This window comes from Hyperolius riggenbachi, chromosome 12, assembly GCF_040937935.1.
Source record: "Hyperolius riggenbachi isolate aHypRig1 chromosome 12, aHypRig1.pri, whole genome shotgun sequence".
Classification (NCBI taxonomy): Eukaryota; Metazoa; Chordata; class Amphibia; order Anura; family Hyperoliidae; genus Hyperolius; species Hyperolius riggenbachi.
Window position 1 is genome coordinate 174,791,253 of NC_090657.1, and position 22,845 is coordinate 174,814,097.

General features: G+C 46.6%; 1 protein-coding gene across 2 annotated transcripts in view; it reads left to right on the top strand.

Annotated features, from left to right (window-relative positions):
- Nucleotides 1–14,947, top strand: part of LOC137542140 (peroxidasin-like) — an 81,611-nt gene extending 66,664 nt beyond the window's left edge. For both annotated transcript variants that reach the window (XM_068263831.1, XM_068263832.1), the window contains 3 exons: nt 5,561–5,702; nt 6,560–6,644; nt 13,112–14,947. In XM_068263831.1, coding sequence (XP_068119932.1) covers nt 5,561–5,702; nt 6,560–6,644; nt 13,112–13,213 — 329 coding nt within the window. In that variant the 3' untranslated portion in view covers nt 13,214–14,947. The remainder of the gene's footprint in view (nt 1–5,560; nt 5,703–6,559; nt 6,645–13,111) is intronic.
- The last annotated feature ends 7,898 nt before the right edge of the window (nt 14,948–22,845 follow it).

Consider the following 22,845-nt stretch of genomic DNA (forward strand, 5'->3'; position numbering starts at 1 on the left):
GCTTCTCCTTATTATAGACTATTTAGCTATACGAACATCTGGCAGCCCATAGAAACTTTTAAATTATCTAAACATTTCCTTTGTAATTTTTTTGGAGGTATTTATCCCCATATTCACAGGCTTAACAACATAACATGGACCAGTTAGGGGAAGAATGTCAGCATCAGCTGGTACAATAACTGACGGCAAAGCTTACATTAGTGTGTGTTGGAAGGTTCTAGATCCCACACAAAGTAAACTTCAGGGCTTCCCACACTAGATCAGTGTCCTGGCTACCCACTCAAGACCCACTATAAAATAATAGCCTCAGGGCTCCTAACTTCCAAGACCTCCACACTAGGCCCACCACACTACACATCTGGGTTCCCCATTCAAGGCCTACTGTATAATAATGGCTTCAGGGTTCCCCACTCAGGCCTTCTACACTAGGTGAACATCCGGGTTCCCCACTCAAGGCCCACTTCAAGACTCAGACTCCCCATTTAAGGCCTACTCTACAAGAATGGCTTTAGGACTCCTAATTCCGGCACTCACACTTTAGGTCCCCCACACTCACTGGTGTAACAATAGGGGATGCATCTGGGGGGCCTGGGGCCCACTTAGGGCCATTTTTGGGGGCTGGAGGGGTCACAGCATGAGGGGAAAGCATGGTCACACATCGGCAGGGAGGGGGGACAGTTCCCCCCCCTCACCTTGGCCTCTCCCCTCTGCGCTCCCTTCCAGCATTAATCATCAGTGGCAGCAGGCGGCGGGCAGGAACACATACCTCCATCCACGTGCCGGAGGTTCCGATCTCTAAGTGTCTGACGCTACTTCCTGTTTAAACAGGAAGTAGCATGAGGCACTTAGAGATGGACCTCCGCAGTGGATGGAGGTATGTGTTCCTGCCTGCTGCCACTGATTATTAATGCTGGAGGGGAGCGCAGAGGGGAGAGGCCGAGGTGGGGGGGGGGGGGAGACTGCCCCCCCAGCCAATGTGCCACAGTGATTTCTAGTTACGCCCCTGCCCACACTGAACATCTGGGTTTCTCGTTCCAGGCCTACTAAAATGGCTTCAAGGTTACTCAGTCTAGGCATCCCACACTAGGTGAGCATCCAGGTCACTCACTCAAGGCCCACTATATAAGAATGGCTTCAGGGGTCCTCACTCTTTGCCCCCCACATTTGGTAAACTTCAGGACACTCCACTCATTCTAGGTTCCCTACAGTAGTAGTGCAGCACTTTAAAAAGTTCTCCCAACCCCAAGTCCCCCCATACAAGGTAAACTTCAGGATTCCTACCCCAAGCTTATTAGAAAAGATGATTAGCAGAGCTAAATCTCTAGCCTGATTCCCAATACAAGGTACATTTCCCTGCTAGGCTGCCACAACATAAACGTTAGGGCTACCTGTCCAAAGCTTCTTTATGCAACGTAGACTTCAGGGCTCTGCACCTCAATCTCACTATACTATATAAGCTGTAGGGCTCAGTCTCTGTCATGGGCCCGCATACAAGGTAAACTTTGGGGCTAATATCCCAGGCTCTCCACGGATGAAAAGACTAGTGGTGCTCGTTACGAGGTCGAAATTGCGGATAGCCATACAGGTGAAACTCGAAAAATTAGAATATTGTGCAAAAGTCAATTTATTTCAGTAATTCAACTGAAAATGTGAAACTAATCTATGAAATAGACTCATTGCATGCAAAGCAAGATATTTCAAGCCTTTACTTGTTATAATTTTGTTGATTATGGCTTACAGCTTATGAGAAGTGAGAACCCCAAAACCAAAATCACAGCCCATTAGAATATTGTAATAAAATGTTCAATATTCTAGGCTCAAAGTGTCAGATTCTAATCCGCTTATTCATCCAAAACACCTGCAAAGGGCTCCTATTTCATATATTAGTTTCACTTTTTAAGTTGAATTACTGAAATACTGTACTGTAAATGGACTTTTGCACGATATTCTAATTTTTCGAGTTTCAGCTGGAAAACAAACTTTCAATTAAAAAATGGACATGCGTAATCAGTCGTGATTACAGATGTACACGAAATTGGACTAGCGAGTACTTGAAATTTTGATTACGAGTCAGCAATTTCGAGTACTTCGAGTAATGTTAATTTATAACAAAATTTTAATGGCCCTTAGGCCAAGGATCGCTATACAGATGCAATATGGCTATATAACAATCCCTGACCACTTTACCTATTTCTTTGACCAATAAAAAAATTATGTTCAGAATGTGTGAAATAATAATAATAATAAAAAAATGATGTGGCCTCTTTTATCCCTGTCCCCCATGCCGGCTGGGATAGCCAGAAAACGCCCTGGCCTTGTAGGGCTCCGCACCCTGAGCTATACCAGCCGCATGGTCCATGGTGTGGGGGGGCCCTAGGGGAGAGGGGCAGCCAAGCCTCCCCCTCTCCCCCAGAGCCCTTGTCCAATCCATGGACAAGGGGCTCTTTACTACCGTCAGTGAACAGGAGGAGGTGGGGGCCGACGACACCCTGGGGGGGTTCATGGTGGCATCTGGGAGTCCTCTTTTTAAGTTAATGGAAGATCTCTGCGCACCCGCCGCCACCCCCCCCCCATGCAACAAGGGGTTAAAGAGGCTGGGGGCATGTTTTTTTTTTATTTCCCACACTCTGAATAAAAATAAATATTTTTTAAATACATGTATGTTGTTATATAAGCGTTATTCATTCATATATATTATTCATGTATATATATTATTCATTATATGTTATTTATATATATATATGTATGTATGTATGTATGTATGACTAATATATGAGTGCACAGTGCAAGTCTAATTAAAGTGTACCTGAGATGAGCTGTGTGTCCCAATTTATACTTATCCAGGGCTTCCTCCAGCCCCATGAGGTGCTTTGAGTCCCTCGGCGTCTACTGCAGCTGATCTGTTCTTTCAGAAACCCTCCCGGTAATCAGGCTGGCCGCACTATCCTGCGCATGCGTGGCTTGGCTGCGCGCGCACCCTCTGTCACGCTCCTGCAACCTGGAGCATTCTGGGCCTGTGCATTCTGGCCCAGGTGCAGAATGCTACTAGGCACGAGAGTGTGACTGGGGCGCGGCTGACCCGTGCAAGTGTTGAAGACCACGACTGGCGGCGACTGACCCGATTACTGGGAGAATTTCTGAGGGAACACAGTGGCCGGGGAAGGAGGTTGCGGGACTCCAAGCACCTCATGAGGGCGGATGAAGCCCTCCAGTAAGTATAAACTGGGTCAAACAGCTCATCTCGGGTACGCTTTAAAGTCAAAATTTTGACCGTAATTAAAGGTGGCCATACACTTACACTTACAGATTTGCAGCAGATTCGACCATTAGATAGATTTCTGGCAGATGCCTGTCAAGTCCAATCTGACAGGAATCTATCTGATGTGTGCCACACACTAGGAACAGGTTTCCAATAGATTTCAGAATGAAATCTGTTGGAAATCGATCTACGGTAAATGCATTATTGGACCATTAGATCCAATGCAACTCTATGGGCCATCGATCTGCTGCTGACAGGATTTTCCAGCAAGCAATGGGCAGTGCTCACAGGCTGCAAGTGAAGTGAAAGCTTCAGAGATATGCCCAGCCCCTTGGGGCTAAATACACACCTTGAATACAAATCAGATGCAAATTATGTGCTAACACTAATCTAAATTCTAAAATTTGAATGCAAGCTGACACCCCTGGAGGCAGCTAGCCTGAAGTATACTTAAGTTTTGTACAGCAGAAGGGTTGAACATGCTTCACTTTTTGATATGTTTCACTGCTAGATTATCGGTTAGTTTCTCTCCTGTGGGGGCACGTCACCGCCGTAGGAGAGTCTCTTAGGGATAATTTGTGCACAACTTATGCTGAAGCTAACGCCCCCCCTTTACTGTACCTGTTTTGAATGCAAGGGGCTGGGCATATCTCTGCAGCTTTCACTTCACTTGCAGCCTGTGAGCGCTGCCCATTGCTTGCTGTCTTTTGAACAAATGTGTATACCATTTATGGCTAGCTGCACCAGGTAATGATTATGTTTTTAATTTTAGACTAGCTAGGGTTCACTGTTGGATACAGTATGTTTCAATGTTGAATATGCTTCACTGTTACATTAGTTTGAGGTTTTAACCCTTTTTTTGGGGACAATTTTCACTGTTTGAACATGCTTCACTTTTTGGTATGTTTCACTGGTAGATTAGTGGTTAGTTTCTCTCCTGTGGGGGCACGTCACTGCCGTAGGAGAGTCTATTAGGGATAATTTGTGCACAACTTATGCTGAAGCTAATGCTCCCCCTTTACTGTACCTGTTTTGAATGCAAGGTGTGTAATTTGCCCGTTATTCGAGCTCTGCATACTTGTGCAGGTAGTCAATTTAGGTGCAGCGTCTGTTTGGAAGCGCTGCCATTTCCTTCTGCTGTACATCCTGTCAGGTAGATCAAATTGATCGAAATCGATTGAAATTGGCTGCAAATCGATCGAATGGGGAATTTGATAGAATCTATTTCTGATCGTTCGATCGATTCTATAGAATCGATCGATGGCTGAAATCGACCAGTGTATGGTCCCCATTTAGACTGCGAAACAGAAATCTGCTTCCGTTCGTAATTTCGATTATGGTTAAATTGAAATTATATTAAAAATTCCAATTAAATCACTCAAAGTCAAAATTGTCATTACGAGCCCCACTAGGTCCCCCAGGACCCTTCATACAAAGTAAGCTTGAGATGTTCCCACTATGGATCCACCATACAACAACAATTTCAGGGCTCAGTCTCTACCCTGGGCCATTAATTAAGGTAAGCTTCAGGGGCCACCATCTCAGGCCCCTTATCATGCGTAAGCTTCATGTCTCCCCCTGTTCCTTTCCCCAAAACACCTCATACAGGATAAACTTGAGGTCTTCCCTCAGAAGATCCACTATAAAAGATTAACAACAGGACCACCAGGTCTACTGCAGGGCTCCAAACTCTTGCCCGTCCCACACAATGTAAATCTCATGGCTCCCCACTTGGCCTCTCAGATAACCATTACCTCCAGACCTTCATTCATATTTCATGAACTTTAGGGCTCCCCACTTGGCACTTCTGACAATCATCTCCCCAGAAGTTTAGCCCCCCCCCCCCCCCCCCACCAGAACTTCACTCATGTGTTAAACTAAAGGGTTCTCCACTTGAGGGCTTCCCAACTGGCCCCTTGGACAACCATTACCCCCAGAAGTTCATTCATTGTGAACTTCAGGAATCTACACCTTGGTTTAAGTATTCATTTTTTTCCTTGACCCTTTGATGGTTTGTTTTACTTTGCATATTCCAGTGTTTGAATTTGGGAAATCGAAATGGATTTTCACCAGTTTTGACAGTCCATTTCTCGACACTCCAATCGATCATCATTTTCGTGAGCGCTGAAATTGTACCCCATTTCCAGCGAACTGGAGAGGCAGAAAACTCATGTTCTCTAGTTATTCTGTTGCCATATTCCAAGACTGTCTTGGCATTGTCATCCCTCTCAGACCCCATTCTCAACTCAATTAAGGCAAAACATATTTAACTTCAGTAAACATGTATTTGTATGAATGCAGGTTGTGGGGCGCGCGGGCCATCAGATGCTCTGTCTTCACACTTCCGCAACCGCCGAGATGAGCAGTTCAGTTATAGTGAAGATCGCAGTGACAGATCCACCCCTGAGGACTTCAGCGACAGATCCACCCCCGAGGACTCCAGGTGAGTTGCTTTCCTTACTTATTATTATTGTATTTATAAAGGGCTGAACAATAGATCAAAAGGGAGAGTGACAAACTCTGTTGTATGATCTTGTATCTATACCGTGTTAAGTCTTGATGACCACATAATTCAAGTCTTTGTCAGTCCAAAGGTAGGGTAACTGATGATGAGGGTGTATCATGATCAAGTTGGATACAATGGGGGGAGAGCCCTGCCAGTCCAGAGGCTTACAATCAAAAGGGAAGGGTAGGGTCACAGTGAGTACAGGTTGCAAAAAAAGGTGCTTAGTAGATCGTTAGGGCATTGATGCAGAGAAAGGGAGTTAGGCGATCATAAAAAGGTGCATTTTGAGGGCTTGTTTCAAGGTGTTGAAGGATGGGGTGAGTCTGATGGGTGGAGGAAGGGAGTTCCAGAGAGTGGGGGCAGCTCTTGAGGAGTCCTGCAGTCTTGCATGGGAGTGGGAGATGTGCGGTGTGGTCAGGCGCAGACCATTGGAGGGCAGGCGGGTGTATGCCTATAGACTTGTTCAGAGATGTAGGTCTGCAGGTCTTGTGTACAGATTTCTAGGCCAGGCACATAATTTTAAAAGTGATCCTGGAGCAGATAGGAAGCCAGTGGAGGGAATTACAGAGGGGAGACGGGGAAGCGGAGCAATGGGAAGAATGGATCAGTGTGGCTGCCACATTCATGAAGGATTGTAGGGGGTGATGCAGTTCAACTGAGGCCAGACAGAAGAGAGTTGCAGTAGTCTAGATGGGAGATGATAGGTATGTGAATTTGGAGTTTGTACAGAGCTATATATGTTTATATAACAATGTGTATAATTCCCATTGTTCTGACTCTTTGGTGTTTGACAGACAAGAGGATTATCTGCCGGAGGAGGAGGCTGAACAGGACTACCTCTCCACGTTAGAATCGACCGTCACTACGTTACAGAACAAGGTGCGCCAACCGCTCCAGACTGAAAGTTACTTTCAAGTGAATCTTTAAGAATGGGGAGTACTTATAGGGTACTTACCTTGGGAGGGGGAAGCCTCTTGATCCTAATGAGGTTTTCCCCGTCCTCTTGAGCCTTGGAGACCCAGAGCTAGTTTCCCTGAAAATCCCCCAACAAGCTGTGCGCAGGCCCGGTAGCTTGCGTCTATATTTACAATCTGCGCTCGTACAGCTTTACGTGCAGCTTTACGATTGGCTCAGGCAGAAATAGCCGAGCCCGATCGGGTCCACTCTACTGCGGACGCGATTGGGCTCAGCTATTTCTGCCTGAGCCCGATCAGAAAGCTGATACTGCGGCTGCACAAGAGTGCAGAGATTGTAAATATTGCCGTATGTGGTGTTCGGGGGCTTTCAGCTCTGGATCCTGGAGGGTGAAGAGGGAAATCTGACAGATTTTAGACTAATTCATTTCCTCAGCGTGGATTTTTCCAAAAGCACCTAATGAAAGGTAGTTGTTCATTCCAAGAGGATTATCTGCATCTACATTTTTGTACTGTGTGTGCACACTAACAAGAGAAGCGAGAGGAAAGAGAGCGATGGAGGTGAAGAGGTCATCATTGGGGAGAAGCAGCTTGTTGTGCTGTGTGAGGAGTCTGACAGTGAGTGAGGCAGGGGGAGGGTAGGGGAGCAGCAGTGTTTCATTTGACTTGCACAGCAGAAGGGAGGAGGTGGCACTGCTGTCCTGACTGAGGAGGAATGGAGCGGCTGAGGGTGAGCAGTTTGTTTGTCGCAGACTCACAGCCAAGTGTTGAGCTGCAGCATGTCATGTGAGAACATTAGATGAAGCCGAGTAAATTGGCGGTGCTGTGCAATCATTCCAAATGGGGGGGCGCATCCTCACAAGTTTTCCTCAGGCAGCAAGAAGTCTAGAATCAGCCTTGCCTGCGAACCCCCCAAAGCACTGTCCCCATTATCCCCCTCAGGCATGTCGGTTAGTTGAGACTTCCGTTTTCCTAAGTTCCGGATAACAGGGACTTTGCTGTACCCAGCTGCTCCTCCACCATTGTTTAAAGTTTTTGATAAGTGGGAATTTACTTTGCGATTGGGTTTCAGCATCAGCTTCAAGCTGTCGTCATCTTTAAAAACGCAAACGCATGCGCATTTCTGCAGTTTTGTTTGCACCGGTGAATCTGGGAACCCGTGTAGAAGTTGTCTCAGTACACAACATGTTGGAGAGGATTCAGTTTGATTTTAGTTACTTTGCAAGGCATGATCTGTTTTCAGTTTGGGTTTGCTTTAAGGCACTCCTTAAAGGGACCCTGAGCAGAGGTATAAAATGAAAATCTGGACTTACCTGGGGCGTCCTCTGGGTCACCTCCGTGGTCCCGCTAGTGGCCCTCTTAGGTGACCAAAGTCGTGCGCGGCTGCACATGCACGGTCCATCCACACACCCAGATTGATCACCTGCCCATCGCCTTAAGCACCCTACTCATGCCCGGTTCTTGAAAGACTGAAGCGTGCATGCGCAGGACGCTTACGGCAATGGGCGCGTGATCAAGCTGGGTGTGCGAATGGGCCAGGCATGCGCAATTGCGCACGACTTCGGCAGAAGTTGTGCACCTAACAGGGCCACCAGCGGGATCATGGAGGGAACCCAGAGGACGTGAGGGACCTCGGGGCAGCGGGGGGGGGAGGGGTTTTGGGGGCGGGGCTGAAGGAAGCCCCATGTAAGTTCAGATTTTCATTTTATACCTATGCGGAGGGTCCCTTTAAGGCCTCTTTGCCACAGCCAGTTGACAGGCAGTGAAAAGCCTCTCAAACTCTCACAACTGCTTGCTGCTGCCTGGTAACTGCTTGCTGCTGCCTGGTAACTGCTTGCTGCTGCCTGGTAACTGCTTGCTGCTGCCTGGTAACTGCTTGCTGCTGCCTGGTAACTGCTTGCTGCTGCCTGGTAACTGCTTGCTGCTGCCTGGTAACTGCTTGCTGCTGCCTGGTAACTGCTTGCTGCTGCCTGGTAACTGCTTGCTGCTGCCTGGTAACTGCTTGCTGCTGCCTGGTAACTGCTTGCTGCTGCCTGGTAACTGCTTGCTGCTGCCTGGTAACTGCTCGCTGCTGCCTGGTAACTGCTCGCTGCTGCCTGGTAACTGCTCGCTGCTGCCTGGTAACTGCTCGCTGCTGCCTGGTAACTGCTTGCTGCGCACACAGTTCAATTGCCCGGAGAAAACAGGCCTGAGGCACAGAGGTTAGCTCATGGTGGATCCTTACACCTCTGTACGTTGTCCTTTTCTCTCCTCTATAGCTTCACTGTTGTCCAAGAAAAAGATATTACTGTAGAATCTCGTTATAGGAAACCTCTGGCTATAGTAAACTCAGTCCTCAGGCAGAGCCGGCCTTTGGGGGGGGGCAAGTGGGGCGATCGCCCCAGGCCCCGCGCTTGAATAGGCCCCGCGCACCGCCACTCAGAGCGGTAATGTATTCACTGTCTGCTCTGCCTGCCCTGCGGCCACCGCCGCCGATCGCTCACTGACCTGCGCTTCCTTCCTGTGTGTGACTGGAGTGCATCCACGGCATCATTTCCCTCCTCTGCCCGGCTGCTGCGCTTTGCGACTGACGTCACGATTGACGTCATATGCATAATGCGCAGAGCGCTCACCGCGGATGCCGGGCAGCCCGACCTGAAGAGCCGACCAGGAGGACACTGAGCGAGCCCCTGTCTGCAGGCTGCAGGAGCAGCCGCTGCCGCCGCTCCTCCGATGTAATAACGTATTGCAGAGGCCAGCCAGGGCACTGAGGGCAGCCAGTCCGGTAGGTAGGAATGGATTATTTGTGGGGGCTGCTAATGAGTAAATTTGGGCGGGGCACTGGGGCTGGGGGAGCATAGTTACTGTACTGTACACTGCTATATACTGGGCACTATGCTACCTATATACTGGGCACTATGCTACCTATATACTGGACACTATGCTACCTATATACTGGACACTATGCTACCTATATACTGGACACTATGCTACCTATATACTGGACACTATGCTTATATACTGGACACTATGCTACCTATATACTGGACACTATGCTACCTATATACTGGACACTATGCTACCTATATACTGGGCACTATGCTACCTATATATACTGGGCACTATGCTACCTATATATACTGGACACTATGCTACCTATATACTGGGCACTATGCTACCTATATACTGGGCACTATGCTACCTATATACTGGACACTATGCTACCTATATACTGGACACTATGCTACACTATGCTACCTATATACTGGACACTATGCTACCTATATACTGGACACTATGCTACCTATATACTGGACACTATGCTACCTATATACTGGACACTATGCTACACTATGCTACCTATATACTGGACACTATGCTACCTATATACTGGACACTATGCTACCTATATACTGGACACTATGCTACCTATATACTGGACACTATGTTACCTATATCCTGGGCACTATGTTACCTATATCCTGGGCACTATGTTACCTATATCCTGGGCACTATGCTACCTATGCTACCTATATACTGGACACTATGCTACCTATATACTGGGCACTATGCTACCTATATACTGGGCACTATGCTACCTATATACTGGGCACTATGCTACCTATATACTGGGCACTATGCTACCTATATACTGGGCACTATGCTACTATGCTACCTATATACTGGGCACTATGCTACCTATATAATGGGCTCTATACTGGGCACTATGCTACCTATATACTGGGCACTATACTAGCTCTATACTGGGCACTATACTAGCTCTATACTGGGCACTATACTAGCACTATACTGGGCACTATGCTAGCTCTATACTGGGCACTATGCTAGCTCTATACTGGGCACTATGCTACCTCTATACTGGGCACTATGCTACCTCTATACTGGGCACTATGCTACCTCTATACTGGGCACTATGCTAGCTGTATACTGGGCACTATGCTAGCTGTATACTGGGCACTATGCTAGTTATATACTGGGCACTTTACTACCTATGTACTGGGTACTATACTACCTATGTACTGGGCACTATGCTAGCCGTGTACCGGGCACTATGCTAGCCGTGTACCGGGCACTATGCTAGCCGTGTACCGGGCACTATGCTAGCCGTATACCGGGCACTATGCTAGCCGTATACCGGGCACTATGCTAGCCGTATACCGGGCACTATGCTAGCCGTATACCGGGCACTATGCTAGCCGTATACCGGGCACTATGCTAGCCGTATACCGGGCACTATGCTAGCCGTATACCGGGCACTATGCTAGCCGTATACCGGGCACTATACTAGCCATATACCGGGCACTATACTTGCTGTATACTGGGCACTATACTAGCTCTATACCACGCACTATACTAGCTATATACTGGGCACTGTACTAGCTATATACTGGGCACTATACTGGGGCACTATACTAGCTATACTGCCGCACCCCAGCTCCCCCCCCCCCCCCCAGTGACCCAGGGGAGAGATCAAATTACAACTAGTGATTAGACACAAATGAGGGGGGATTAAACAAGCTAAACTCTCTAAATACATACAGGGTGTATTTATTTGTTTTCCTTCTGTCCTGTGCAAGAGTTCAGCTCCACTTCAATACGGTATATGGCCTACACTTATGACTCTAGGCCCCGCATGTGACACTCGCCCCAGGCCCCGCATACTCTAAGGCCGCCTCTGCCTCAGGTCCCAGCAAATGGGTCTGTATAAATATACAAGATATGACTAATTTTGATATAGTAAACTACTTTTCCAGTTCCCTTGGAGTTTACTATAAAGGGATTCTACTGTATAAAATATTTACAAAAATGTGAGAGGTGTATTCACTTTTGTGAGATTCTGTATATCCTCCTAAGCAGGTGGGAGTTGAGCAGGAACATGAGATTCTGCTGAGCTGCAGTGCTGGCCACAAAAACTTAAAGGAACCCGAGGTGAGAGGGATATGGAGGCTGACATGTTTATTTCCTTTTTGACCAATGCATATTGCCTGGCTATCCTGCCTGCTAATCCCCTGCCTCTAGTACTTTAAAGAGGAACTCCAGTGAAAATAATTTAATATAAAAAGGTGCTTAATTTTTACAATAATTATGTATACATGATTTAGTCAGAGTTTGCTCATTGTAAAATCTTTCCTCTCCCAGATTCACATTCTGACATGTATTACATGGTGACATTGTTACTGTGGGCAGATTATGTAGCTGTTCTGGCTTTAACAGACAGCTATAAACAGCCATTTCCTGTGTGTGTCATTGTTACATTGTGGCAGTTTGCCCAGAGTACCATACGGTACCAGAGCCTCTTGTGGGAGGGGTTTCAGCACAAAATCAGTCATACAGCGCCCCCTGATGGTCTGTTTGTGAAAATCATTATATTTTTCATGTAAAAGTGGGTATCAGCTACTGATTGGGATAAAGTTCAATTCTTGGTCGGAGTTTCTCTTTAAGCCACAGATCATGCAGATCAGATGTTTATGACAAATCTGTCAAGTTTAGCTGCATGCTTGTTTCAGGTGTGTCATTCAGACACTAATGATCAGAAAGATCAGCAACACTGCCAGGCAACTGGTATTGTTTAAAAGGAAATAAATATGGCAGCCTCCATATGTCTCCTACCTCGGGTTCCTTTTAATCTCTGCAGCTTGAGTGAGGAGGTGGGTGGAGTCTGGTGATATCTCTGGCCTCTTTTCCACGAACTGTTGAGCTGTGTGCTCAGCAAGCAGTTGCCAGGCAGCAGCGAGCAGTTGCCAGGCAGCAGCGAGCAGTTGCCAGGCAGCAGCGAGCAGCTGGCAGGCAGCAGCGAGCAGCTGGCAGGCAGCAGCGAGCAGCTGGCAGGCAGCAGCGAGCAGCTGCCAGGCAGCAGCAGCAGTTGCCAGGCAGCAGCAGCAGTTGCCAGGCAGCAGCAAGCAGTTGCCAGGCAGCAGCAAGCAGTTACCAGGCAGCAGCAAGCAGTTACCAGGCAACAGCAAGCAGTTGTGAGAGTTTGAGAGGCATTTCACTGCCTGTAAACAGTTCGTGGAAAAGAGGCCTTAGGGATGCTCAAAAAGATGCACATAGTTTTGAGTTGATGCAGCATTATGCACATTTTGTATGCAAATATATGCAGTTTGAACATTAACCAATCAAATCCTGATGAGGTAAGATTCGATAGGTCCATTTTCAAGCTGCATAAATTTGCATACCAAATTTGCATAATCCTGCATCATCCCAATGGTTTGCATCCCAATGACCATCTCTCTATGTTCTAGGGGGTGAGAGTCAGTCACTAGCTGGGGAACACCCACCCTCTTGGCAGCTTCTGTTTTCTGTAGGGGCGCTGAGCCAAATGAAAACTGTGCAAGTAATGTCATAGTCCACTATTCATCTTAATTAATGATAGTAAATCCAGTGGAATGAAGCAGAGCTTTAACATTTGTATGACATGTCCTCTTTATATAGGTGAGGGAGATGGAAGGTGTGTTGGAAGCACTGAAGAAGACACAGGCAGAGAGTGAAGAGAAGACACAGGCAGAGAGAGAAGACGACCAACGTCTGCACTGATGTTCTGTACCTCCGTGTACTGTCTACATGCGACACTCTCCACGTACTGTATAGACGCAACACTAAGTGGGGGACTCCAGTACTGTACGAGATAATCTTGGACGTCTACGAGACCCTGCTCCACAGCCCTGGCAGCACACAGTACTGAAAGGAAACTTAAAGTGAGAGGGATATGGAGGCTGCCATATTGATTTCCTTTTAAACAATGTAACTTACCTGTCTATTCTGCTGATCCTCTGCCTCTAAAGTACACACATGCGAGAAATGTCACCCATCAGGGATGGAGAAATGATCCCTCAGCCGACTATCCCGGGAACTATGCTGTACAGACACATCCCTAGTCTCGAGGCTAGTGATGTGTTCTGTTGCTATGGAGGACGGTGGGAATCTGGGGATGGAAATAGCATTGCATTCCATGATGCTCAGGTATCGTGGGGTCGTTAAGTATCTGACAGGATGGATATATTGTGCAGCGCTGCGTAATATATTGGTGCTTTAATACTACAATAAATAATTTAAAAAAATCCTTAATGACCACCGAGCAATATTGATCGGTGGCCACTGTACACACATAACCGTTACGATGGTTATCGCATGTGTGTATGTAGCTTTAGGCCTGGTACACACCAACCATTCAGTTTTCACTTCAGATCCGACGTCCAATCAAGAAAATGATTGGGCAAAACAAATACAGCCTACTGATTGCCAGCAACTCTCAAAATCGATCTCTTTCTTGATCAGAAGCCGATCAAACATGCTGGAAAAATATTGATCGAAACTTTCATTTGATTAATTTTCGATCGACATACAATCATAAAAATGATTGGGATTTAAAAAAAAATTGCATCTGTGTGTATGCAAGCTTTTTTCTGCATCCTATCGATGTCAGATCTGAATATTAATCTGATCACTCGGAATATTGCATGGTGTGTAATAGACTTAAAGTGAACCTAAATCCTAGATTAAAAAAAACGAGTATAACTTACCTGTGGCTTCTCCCAGCCCTCTGCAGCCCGCCCTGTCACTGAGCGATCCTCCAGTCCCTCGCAGCGCACTTTTTTCTTCTGGATGCACGGCCCTGGTTTGATCGCTCTCCCATGGACGGGAGCGCGCAGTGCATGTGCAGTACAGGGAAATCTCTACTGGGCATGCCCAGAACGCTGCCAAGGACAGGAGCGTGATGGAGGACGCGCGGCCAGGGCCTTGCAAGTGCTGTGGGCGACAACTTGTCGAGTCGCCCGCCTAGAAGAGGGGCACTGTGGGGGACAGGAGGATCGCTCAGTGACGGCGCTGGCAAAGAGTGGCTGCATGGGGCTTTTAGAAGCCCCAGGTGAGTTAAACTCATTTGTTTTTTCCTCGGTTAAGGTTCCCTTTAAGGTCTTTAACCATATACCCTGAACAAGCATGCCGATCACATGTTTCTGACTGAATTACACACCTGAAACAAGCATGCAGGTAATCCTGTCACACTTCAGACACTACTGCAGCCAAAGATCAGCAGGGCTGCCAGGCAAATAGTATTGTTTAGAAGGAAATCAATATGGCAGCCACCATATCCTTCTCAGTTCCCAATCCCTTGAAATCATGTATATATTCTGCTGGAGAGACTCCGACTCCAATCCTGAGACCCGTAGGCTGGAGACGCAGATCATTCTCAGGAATCTGATAATATTGGTTGTGAACACAATATCTATATTGCAGATTTATATATTGTAAATAAATCGGCTAAACATACCTCGTCTGATCAATTAATCAATCTTCTATAACTTTTGCTTTTTATGTTACAGCGGACCTGAACTCTTGCATAGGTCTGAAGGAAAACTTAGAGAAATGCACCCTGTATGTATTTAGAGAGTTTAGCTTGTCTAATTCCACCTCATCTGTGACTAATCACCACTGTAATTTGATCTCTCAGCTGTGTCAGCTCAGGAATCTCCTCTGCCACGTCAGAGCAGATAATTTGTAAACACAGGATGTTAGCCCTATGTCAGCTTCCATAAAAGCAGGAAGTATACACACAGCAGATGTATTGCAGGATTTGTATCAGCTGTAACAAAGAAATGTTTTTCTTTAAAGGTTATTATGCTGTTGCTTATCTTTAAGAGCAGAGAGGAAGTTCTGGTCTGCTTTAAACATGCTAATTGTCTCTGCCAAACATGAGGGATAGCCAATGACGTGAATAATTCAGAAGCGATGCAAATGTTATGCAAATGTATTTAGCTATTTACAAACTGCATACATTTGCATTCTATTTGCATCCATTTGGATTTATTAGCATTTTACTGATCATCCCTAATTTTTTTTCTGGGATGTTCGCTACTACCAGTAGGGACAATCAATGCAAATCATTCTAGTTTGATGCAGGTTTATGCAAATTGTGTGTGCAAATGTATGCAGCTTGAAAATGGACCACCGGAATTTGAGGGCCCATTCACACTAGAGCGTTTTGCTGTAATTTCGGCAAAACGCTCAAACGCTAGCGCTTTTTAAAAGCTCTAGTGTAATAAAACCCTATGGGCCTGTACCTACTTGGACGATTTGCGCTAATCGTCACAAATCACCCAAAATCACGAAGCACAAATGTGTCGCCTGCACCATTTTCAGGCGATTTCCCGTCGATCGCTTTTCAGTGCTATAGAAGCGCTAAACACGATCACAGTAAAATCGCCACAGTGTTCAGTGATTTTTCCGCACCGGCGTTTTACAAACGCAAGTGTGAATGGGCCCTCACTGTCCATTTTCAAAACATGCATAACCCTGCATGAACTTGGAATTATTTGCATTCCATTGTCCATCCCTGGTAACTACTAGATAATAATAAGCTAGAGTTGATGTGGATTTTATGCAAATTTAGGCAGCTTGGATCTGGACCAATCACACATCACAGTAGGTGATGATTTTTGATTGGCCCATTTTCGAGCTGCACATATTTGCATACAATCTGAATCCTCATCACTTTGACCAGCCCCAGCCTTCTGGTCTTTTCACCTCCACTTATTGGTCTTACTTTCCATCACCAGAAACGTTAAGTATGGTCCAGTGCACACCGAGCGGTTTTTGATGCGATCCGCCGGCCGCATCCGCCTGTCAAACCGCTCGGTTAATGTATCTCAATGGTTTGGTTTGAGGATTGTAGCAAACCGCAAACGTGCCTCCTGCTGCACGTTTGCAGTTTGCAGAAGCGTTTCTGCCTCAATGTAAAGGATAAGAAAAACGAAAACCGCTCTGAAAAACGCTACTTCAGAGCGGATTGCCAGGCGTTTTTGTTTCAGAAGCTGTTCAGTACAGCTTTTACTGTAACAATTTGTGTAATCTGCTACACAAAAACGCAGCCAAAACCGCTAGGCATGTTTACAAATCCGCTCTAAACATGCCTAGAATCGCTCTGAAATCTGTTCCCAAAACCGCCAGGGCCGGCGCTACCATTAAGGCAAAGGAGGCAGCTGCCCCAGGGCCCCAGAGCTTGTAGGGGCCCCCAGTGGCTACAAGAGGAAAAAAAAATTTTTCAAATCGGCCTTATAGTTTTTGAGAAAATCGATTTTAAAGTTTCAAAGGAAAAAAAAACACATTTAAAATCCTGCCGACTTTAATGGTTAATAGCAAATCCACCTTAAATGCTGGAAACCCTAAATTTGCAGGATATGTTAAGGAGATCATTAGGAATAAGAGGAAAAAAACAATTTTTCAAAAAGACCTTATAGTTTTTGAGAAAATTGATTTTAAAGTTTAGAAGGAAAAAAGTATAGTTTTAAATGCGGTAAATGTAACTTTTAGTAGCAAACCTAACGGTAGTGTAATTTTACATGCATTAAACGAAAGCGCAATAAATTTCCTGACGGGGTTTCCAGGGGGGTCTATACGCAGCCGCAGCGCTTTGGCCAGGGATCGCTATACAGCCGCAATATGGCTGTATGAAGATCCCTGGCATTTTTTCCTATTTTACCAATTTTTTTTTATGTTTAGAGTGTGGGAATTAAAAAAAAATAAAAAATTATGTGGGGTCCCCCCTCCTGAAACTTTTTAACCCCTTGTCCCCCATGCAGGCTGGGATAGCCTGAATGTGGAGCTCTGACCGATTGGGACTTCACACCCTGACTATATCAGCTGCAAAAAAGGTCACCTAATGCCGATTTTTGTTCCGGTGTATATGTTGGGGGGGCCCCCCAGGTTTATTTTGCCCTAGGGCCCCATTGTTGCTTAAACCGGCCCTGAAAACCGCTAGCGTTTTGCAGATCTGCTAGCGGTTTTGGTGTGCACTGGGCCTATTAGGGGAGAAGCTCCTGGGGGTCCAGGGTGGTGGGGGCTCCTAATTTCTGTTCCTCACAGGAGACCTTCTCCTCAGCAGTTGTTTTGGGTGAGGAGAGTCACGTGGTCATGCTTGTTAGGGTGCATACACTCGCCCAATTTTGATTGGCCGGTTTGTACCACATCCATGTGGTATGAGAGCTTACTTACACAATCTGTTCATAGTACTCTGTTGGCCCTCATACTACATAGAACTGGTAAAACTGGCGAATCAAAATTGGATGTGTGTACCAGGCTCTATATGGCATTGCTGCCAGATAGGGCTCCTAGTTGTTGGGGTTAGGGAGTGAATAATTGCGAGGGGGAGGGGGGGAGGAGAGTCCATCACTGATCTATTTACTCTCCTCACATATGAAATTGCTCGGCTCATCGAGACCCATTTGGGCCGGCAGGTGACATCTGTCTGCCACCATCCACAGCTGCTCCTGTGTGTGACCAAACCATTCACAACAGGCTCTACAAAGTCCAGCTGTGTGATCGTCCGTCGGCCAGACACTGGGGTGCCATTAAACCCTTGCGCCAGGACCGCACGTCTGGTCTGGTGTTGCTGATGAATGGCATTGGGTATGGTTTGAAAGCGTGATATTAAGGTTATAATGGGCTCAATTCTGGTAGCTATGTAAGGTAAATCTTTTTTTCTTGTAGGTAAAATACCTCATGCTGTGTTTTCCTCCTCCTTTTTTTTAATTTTTTTTTATAGCAATTCTGAAAGCGTTTTCTGCATTTCCAAACATGCGGTAAAACATGCAGTAAAATGTGCAGTATTTCAGCGGTAAGCATGCAGTAAGGCAAGGTCCACACAGAAAACCGGAGCCTACGTGTAGCCACAGCCTATGTTTCCAGTCCGTGGAAGCGTCCCCAGCCCTGGCCGTGGGGTGCACCACGCTGAACGCAGCCGGATCTGGTTTTTTGTGAATACAGCTGCTATTTTTAACACCGGTATCCGTGGCTCCGTTTTTGATCTGGGCGAAAAAATGGAGCCACGGATACGTTTTTACTACAAGTGTGAACCTACTCTGTAACGCTGGCTGTAAGTGTACACTGAGAATACGATAAATCGAAGTCAGATCGTCACCTGGGGTCATACACGTGAAGTCAGAATATGAGGTATAAAAGGACTAAGACACAGAGCTAGGTCAATTACCAGGCTCAATTCATACACTGGTAATCAGATGGCTAAAGTACAAATAGGCTGAGACAGGTGCTAAGTCGTTATAAAGGCTGAGGTCATACTGTACACATAAGATCAGATGTTTTGAGGTACAAACGGAATGAGACAGAAACAGGGTTGTTAGGCTAGCCGAGGTCTATATCGAGAATCAGATGAGTATAGTACAGAGGGATGAGACTTTAATCGAAGTGGAGGGCACGCCGGGTCATACACAGAATAACAATCAAGAACACAATATACAATATACAATACTGAACTAACTAGAGTACATGTAGATCAGCAGTGTATGCTATATATATATATAGCATCACTAACTAGATATATATATACAGATCACTAACTAGACTCAGTAGTATAGCAAGGTCCAGCGCTCAGATAACTGAAAGCTATAACGGACACAGTGGAAATGACACGCCAAGTCTTATATTACTGTAGTAACGTGCAAGCACGCCCCCAAACTCCCAGCCAATCAGAGGCTTCCCGAGTGTCAGCTGACCAGCCTCACACCCGTTTCCTTAGCCTATAAAGGCTGTCTTGAGCCTGCGACTCACAGCCGTAGGGAAGCGAGGGATACCGTCAGATGATGCGGAAGTCCGTATGTATTATTACATACTCTTAATAAATAATAGTAGTCTTTAATTGTCTTTCATAAATTAGGATAGTCTTTGGAAGATTTTTTTTTTGACGGGGAAGGTGTATTTGATAATGTAGCAACCAATGTAAAGTATATTTATAGGCATGCCCTATAAAAAAAATCCAGTAAATATTTGGAGTTTTATTTCAACTATTCTTTTCTATTAAACAGCCTGAATAGGAACTCCACTAAAACAGCAATAGAAACTCCACTAAAAACTACAAAGAGCACACAAATTGACTTTGCCTCCAGGTACAGGCAGGTCTTAAACTGATCCGTAAATTATGTGCTAACATGCCCCCTAATTACCATGAGAATAGCTATTTTCAGTAGAATTAATGCAAATTACCTCACGAGTTACCTTATAATTTACCGCATGAGGTAAAACTTGACTAAAACCTACCAGAATGGCTAAATGTCATTACCTCATGAGCAGGGGCTTCCCTCACCTTGGGCCTCCCTTCCTGGCTCTCCCCTCTGGAATGTGTGTCGCACAGCGGCTGACAGCGGGCGGGGACTTACCGCTGTTACAGCCACTGGAGGAGGCGCTGATCTGTGCGCTGCTAGTCTGGTCTTGCCGCTGTGCGACACTTACACATTCCGGATGGGAGAGCCAGGAAGGAGGACCCCAAGGTGAGGGAAGGGGGGGGGGGGGAGACTTCCCCCCCCCCCTTCTCTGCTGCTATGCCCATCGCATACCTCCCAACTTTTTGAGCTGAGAAAGAGGGACACTTAAGCCACGCCCCTGCCACACCCCTAATCACACTCCCAACACACCCCTAGTTATGGACACCATAAAGACTTCATAAGAAAAATAAGTGGTCTTATAATTCAAAACACACTGGGCCTTTCTATCCTGGTTCATTTACCTTCATATTAACATTTTAAAATCGGTAATATATCAATTGAAAGGATGGGAATAATGTTTAGAGTCAAACACATTTTTTAATATAGAAATATATATATTTACATAGAAAGAGGGACAAAGTCCTGAAAGAGGGACAAATGAGGAGGAAAGAGGGACAGGGCTCCCAAAGAGGCACTGTCCCTCCAAAAGAGGGACAGTTGGGAGCTATGCCATCGCCCTCTTTCACTGGCTGCCTCCCCTCCTTGGGACAACTATAGACCTAGCTACATATACTGAGGGCACCTATAGACCTGGCTATACTGGGGACACCTATACACCTGGCTGCATATACTGGGAACACCTATAGACCTGGCTATACTTGGGACACCTATACAGCTGGCTACATATACTGGAAACACCTATACACCTGGCTATATATACTGGGGACACACTATAGACCTAGCTACATATTAGGGGTGGGACGACGAATCCTGCGAATCCACGAATCCCTCGAATATTAGGAAATATTCGAGATTCGTGGATTCGAATCCCGACGGCATTTTCCACTATACGAATCCGCCGAATCCCGACGCCGCATCGCCGCGCATCCGCCGCTCGCATTCGTCCTCCTCCGACCCCCCCCCCCCCCGCGCCTCCTCCGCTCGCCCCCCCTGCCCGCATAGTTTCCATCCACTCACCTATCGCGGAGCGCAGAGCGGCAGACCTCTCGCCGACTTCCTGGTTCCCCCTAGTGACCGGCTCTTACAATGACGTCATCAGTAAGAGCCGGTCCGGCCACTAGAGGGAACAAAGAAGTAACGAAGAGGTCTGCCGCTCTGCGCTCCACGGGAAAGGTGAGTAGATTCTTGCAGGGGTGAGCGGAGGAGGCACGGGGGACGGAGGGGGCCGTGGGAGGGTTGGCGGGAGGGCGAGGGATTTCTACCTACCTACCTACCGACCTACCTACCTACCTACCACTATCCCTACCTACCTACAGGCCGCTATACCTACCTACCTACAGGCCCCTATACCTACCTACAGGCCCCTATACCTACCTAAAGGCCCCTATACCTACCTACATACCTACCTAAAGGCCCCTATACCTACCTACCTAAAGGCCCCTATACCTACCTACCTACCTACAGGCCACTATACCTACCTACAGGCCTCAATACCTACCTACCCACCTACCTACAGGCCCCCTATACATACCTACCTACCTAAAGGCACCTATACCTACCTACCTAAAGGCACCTATACCTACCTACAGGCCACTATACCTACCTACCTACCGGCCACTATCCTTACCTACCTACCTACAGGCCGCTATACCCACCTACCTAAAGGCCCCTATACCTACCTAAAGGCCCCCTATACGTACCTACCTACCTACCTACCTAAAGGCCCCTATACCTACCTACCTACCTACCTACAGGCCCCTATACCTACCTACAGGCCTCAATACCTACCTACCTACAGGCCCCCTATACGTACCTACCTACCTAAAGGCACCTATACCTGCCTATACCTGCCTACCTACATACCTACCTATACTTAAGGCCCTATACCCTGCTACCTATACTGAAGGTCCCTTTACCTACCTACCTACCTAAAGGCCCCTATACCTACCTACCTACCTATACTTAAGGCCCTATACCCTGCTACCTATACTGAAGGTCCCTTTACCTACCTACCTACCTACCTACACTGAAGGCACATGTACCTTACTACCTATACTGAAGGCCCCTATACCTAGCTACCTACCTATACTGAAGGCACATATACCCTGCTACCTATACTGAAGGCACATATACCCTGCTACCTATACTGAAGGCCCATATTCCCTGACACCTATACTGAAGGCCCATATACCCTGCTACCTATACTGAAGGCCTATATACCCTGCTACCTATAATGAAGGCCCATATACCCTGCTACCTATACTGAAGGCCCATATACCTTGCTACCTATACTGCAGGCCCCTATACCTTGCTACCTATACTGAAAGCTACCAATATTGAAGGCACCCATACCTAGCTAGCTATACTGAAGGCACCTTTACCTCACTACCTATGCTTGGGTACCTATACTGCGGGTAACTATACCACGGATCGCACAATTTTTATGTGCAGGATTCGTTAGATTCGGGATTCGAAAGGTTCAAGATGTTCGAGAACCTTTTTAGATTCGGATCCGGATTCGAAGAAATTGTGGATTCGTCCCATCCCTACTACATATACTGAGGGCACCTATAGACCTGGCTATCTTAACTGGGGACATCTATAGACCTGGTTATCTATTCTGGGTACACCTATAGACCTGGCTGCTTATACTGGGGACACCTATAGACCTGGATACCTGCACTGGGAAAACCTATAGATCTGGTTACTTCCACTGGGGATACCTTTTGACCTGGTGACCTATACTGGGGGAACCTATTTTGGGGGAACTGCTGCCAGATTAACTATTTTTGGGGGAACTGCTTCTGCCAGATTAAGTGTATTTTGGGAAACAGCTGCCAGATTATGTGTATCTTTGGGGAACCGCTGCCAGGTTGTGTATAATGGGAGAACCGCTGCTTCCAGATTCTGTGTATTTTGGGGGGGACCACTGCTGCTACATGTATTTTTGGTGATCCGCTGCCAGATTACGCATATTCTGGGGAGCCGCTGCCA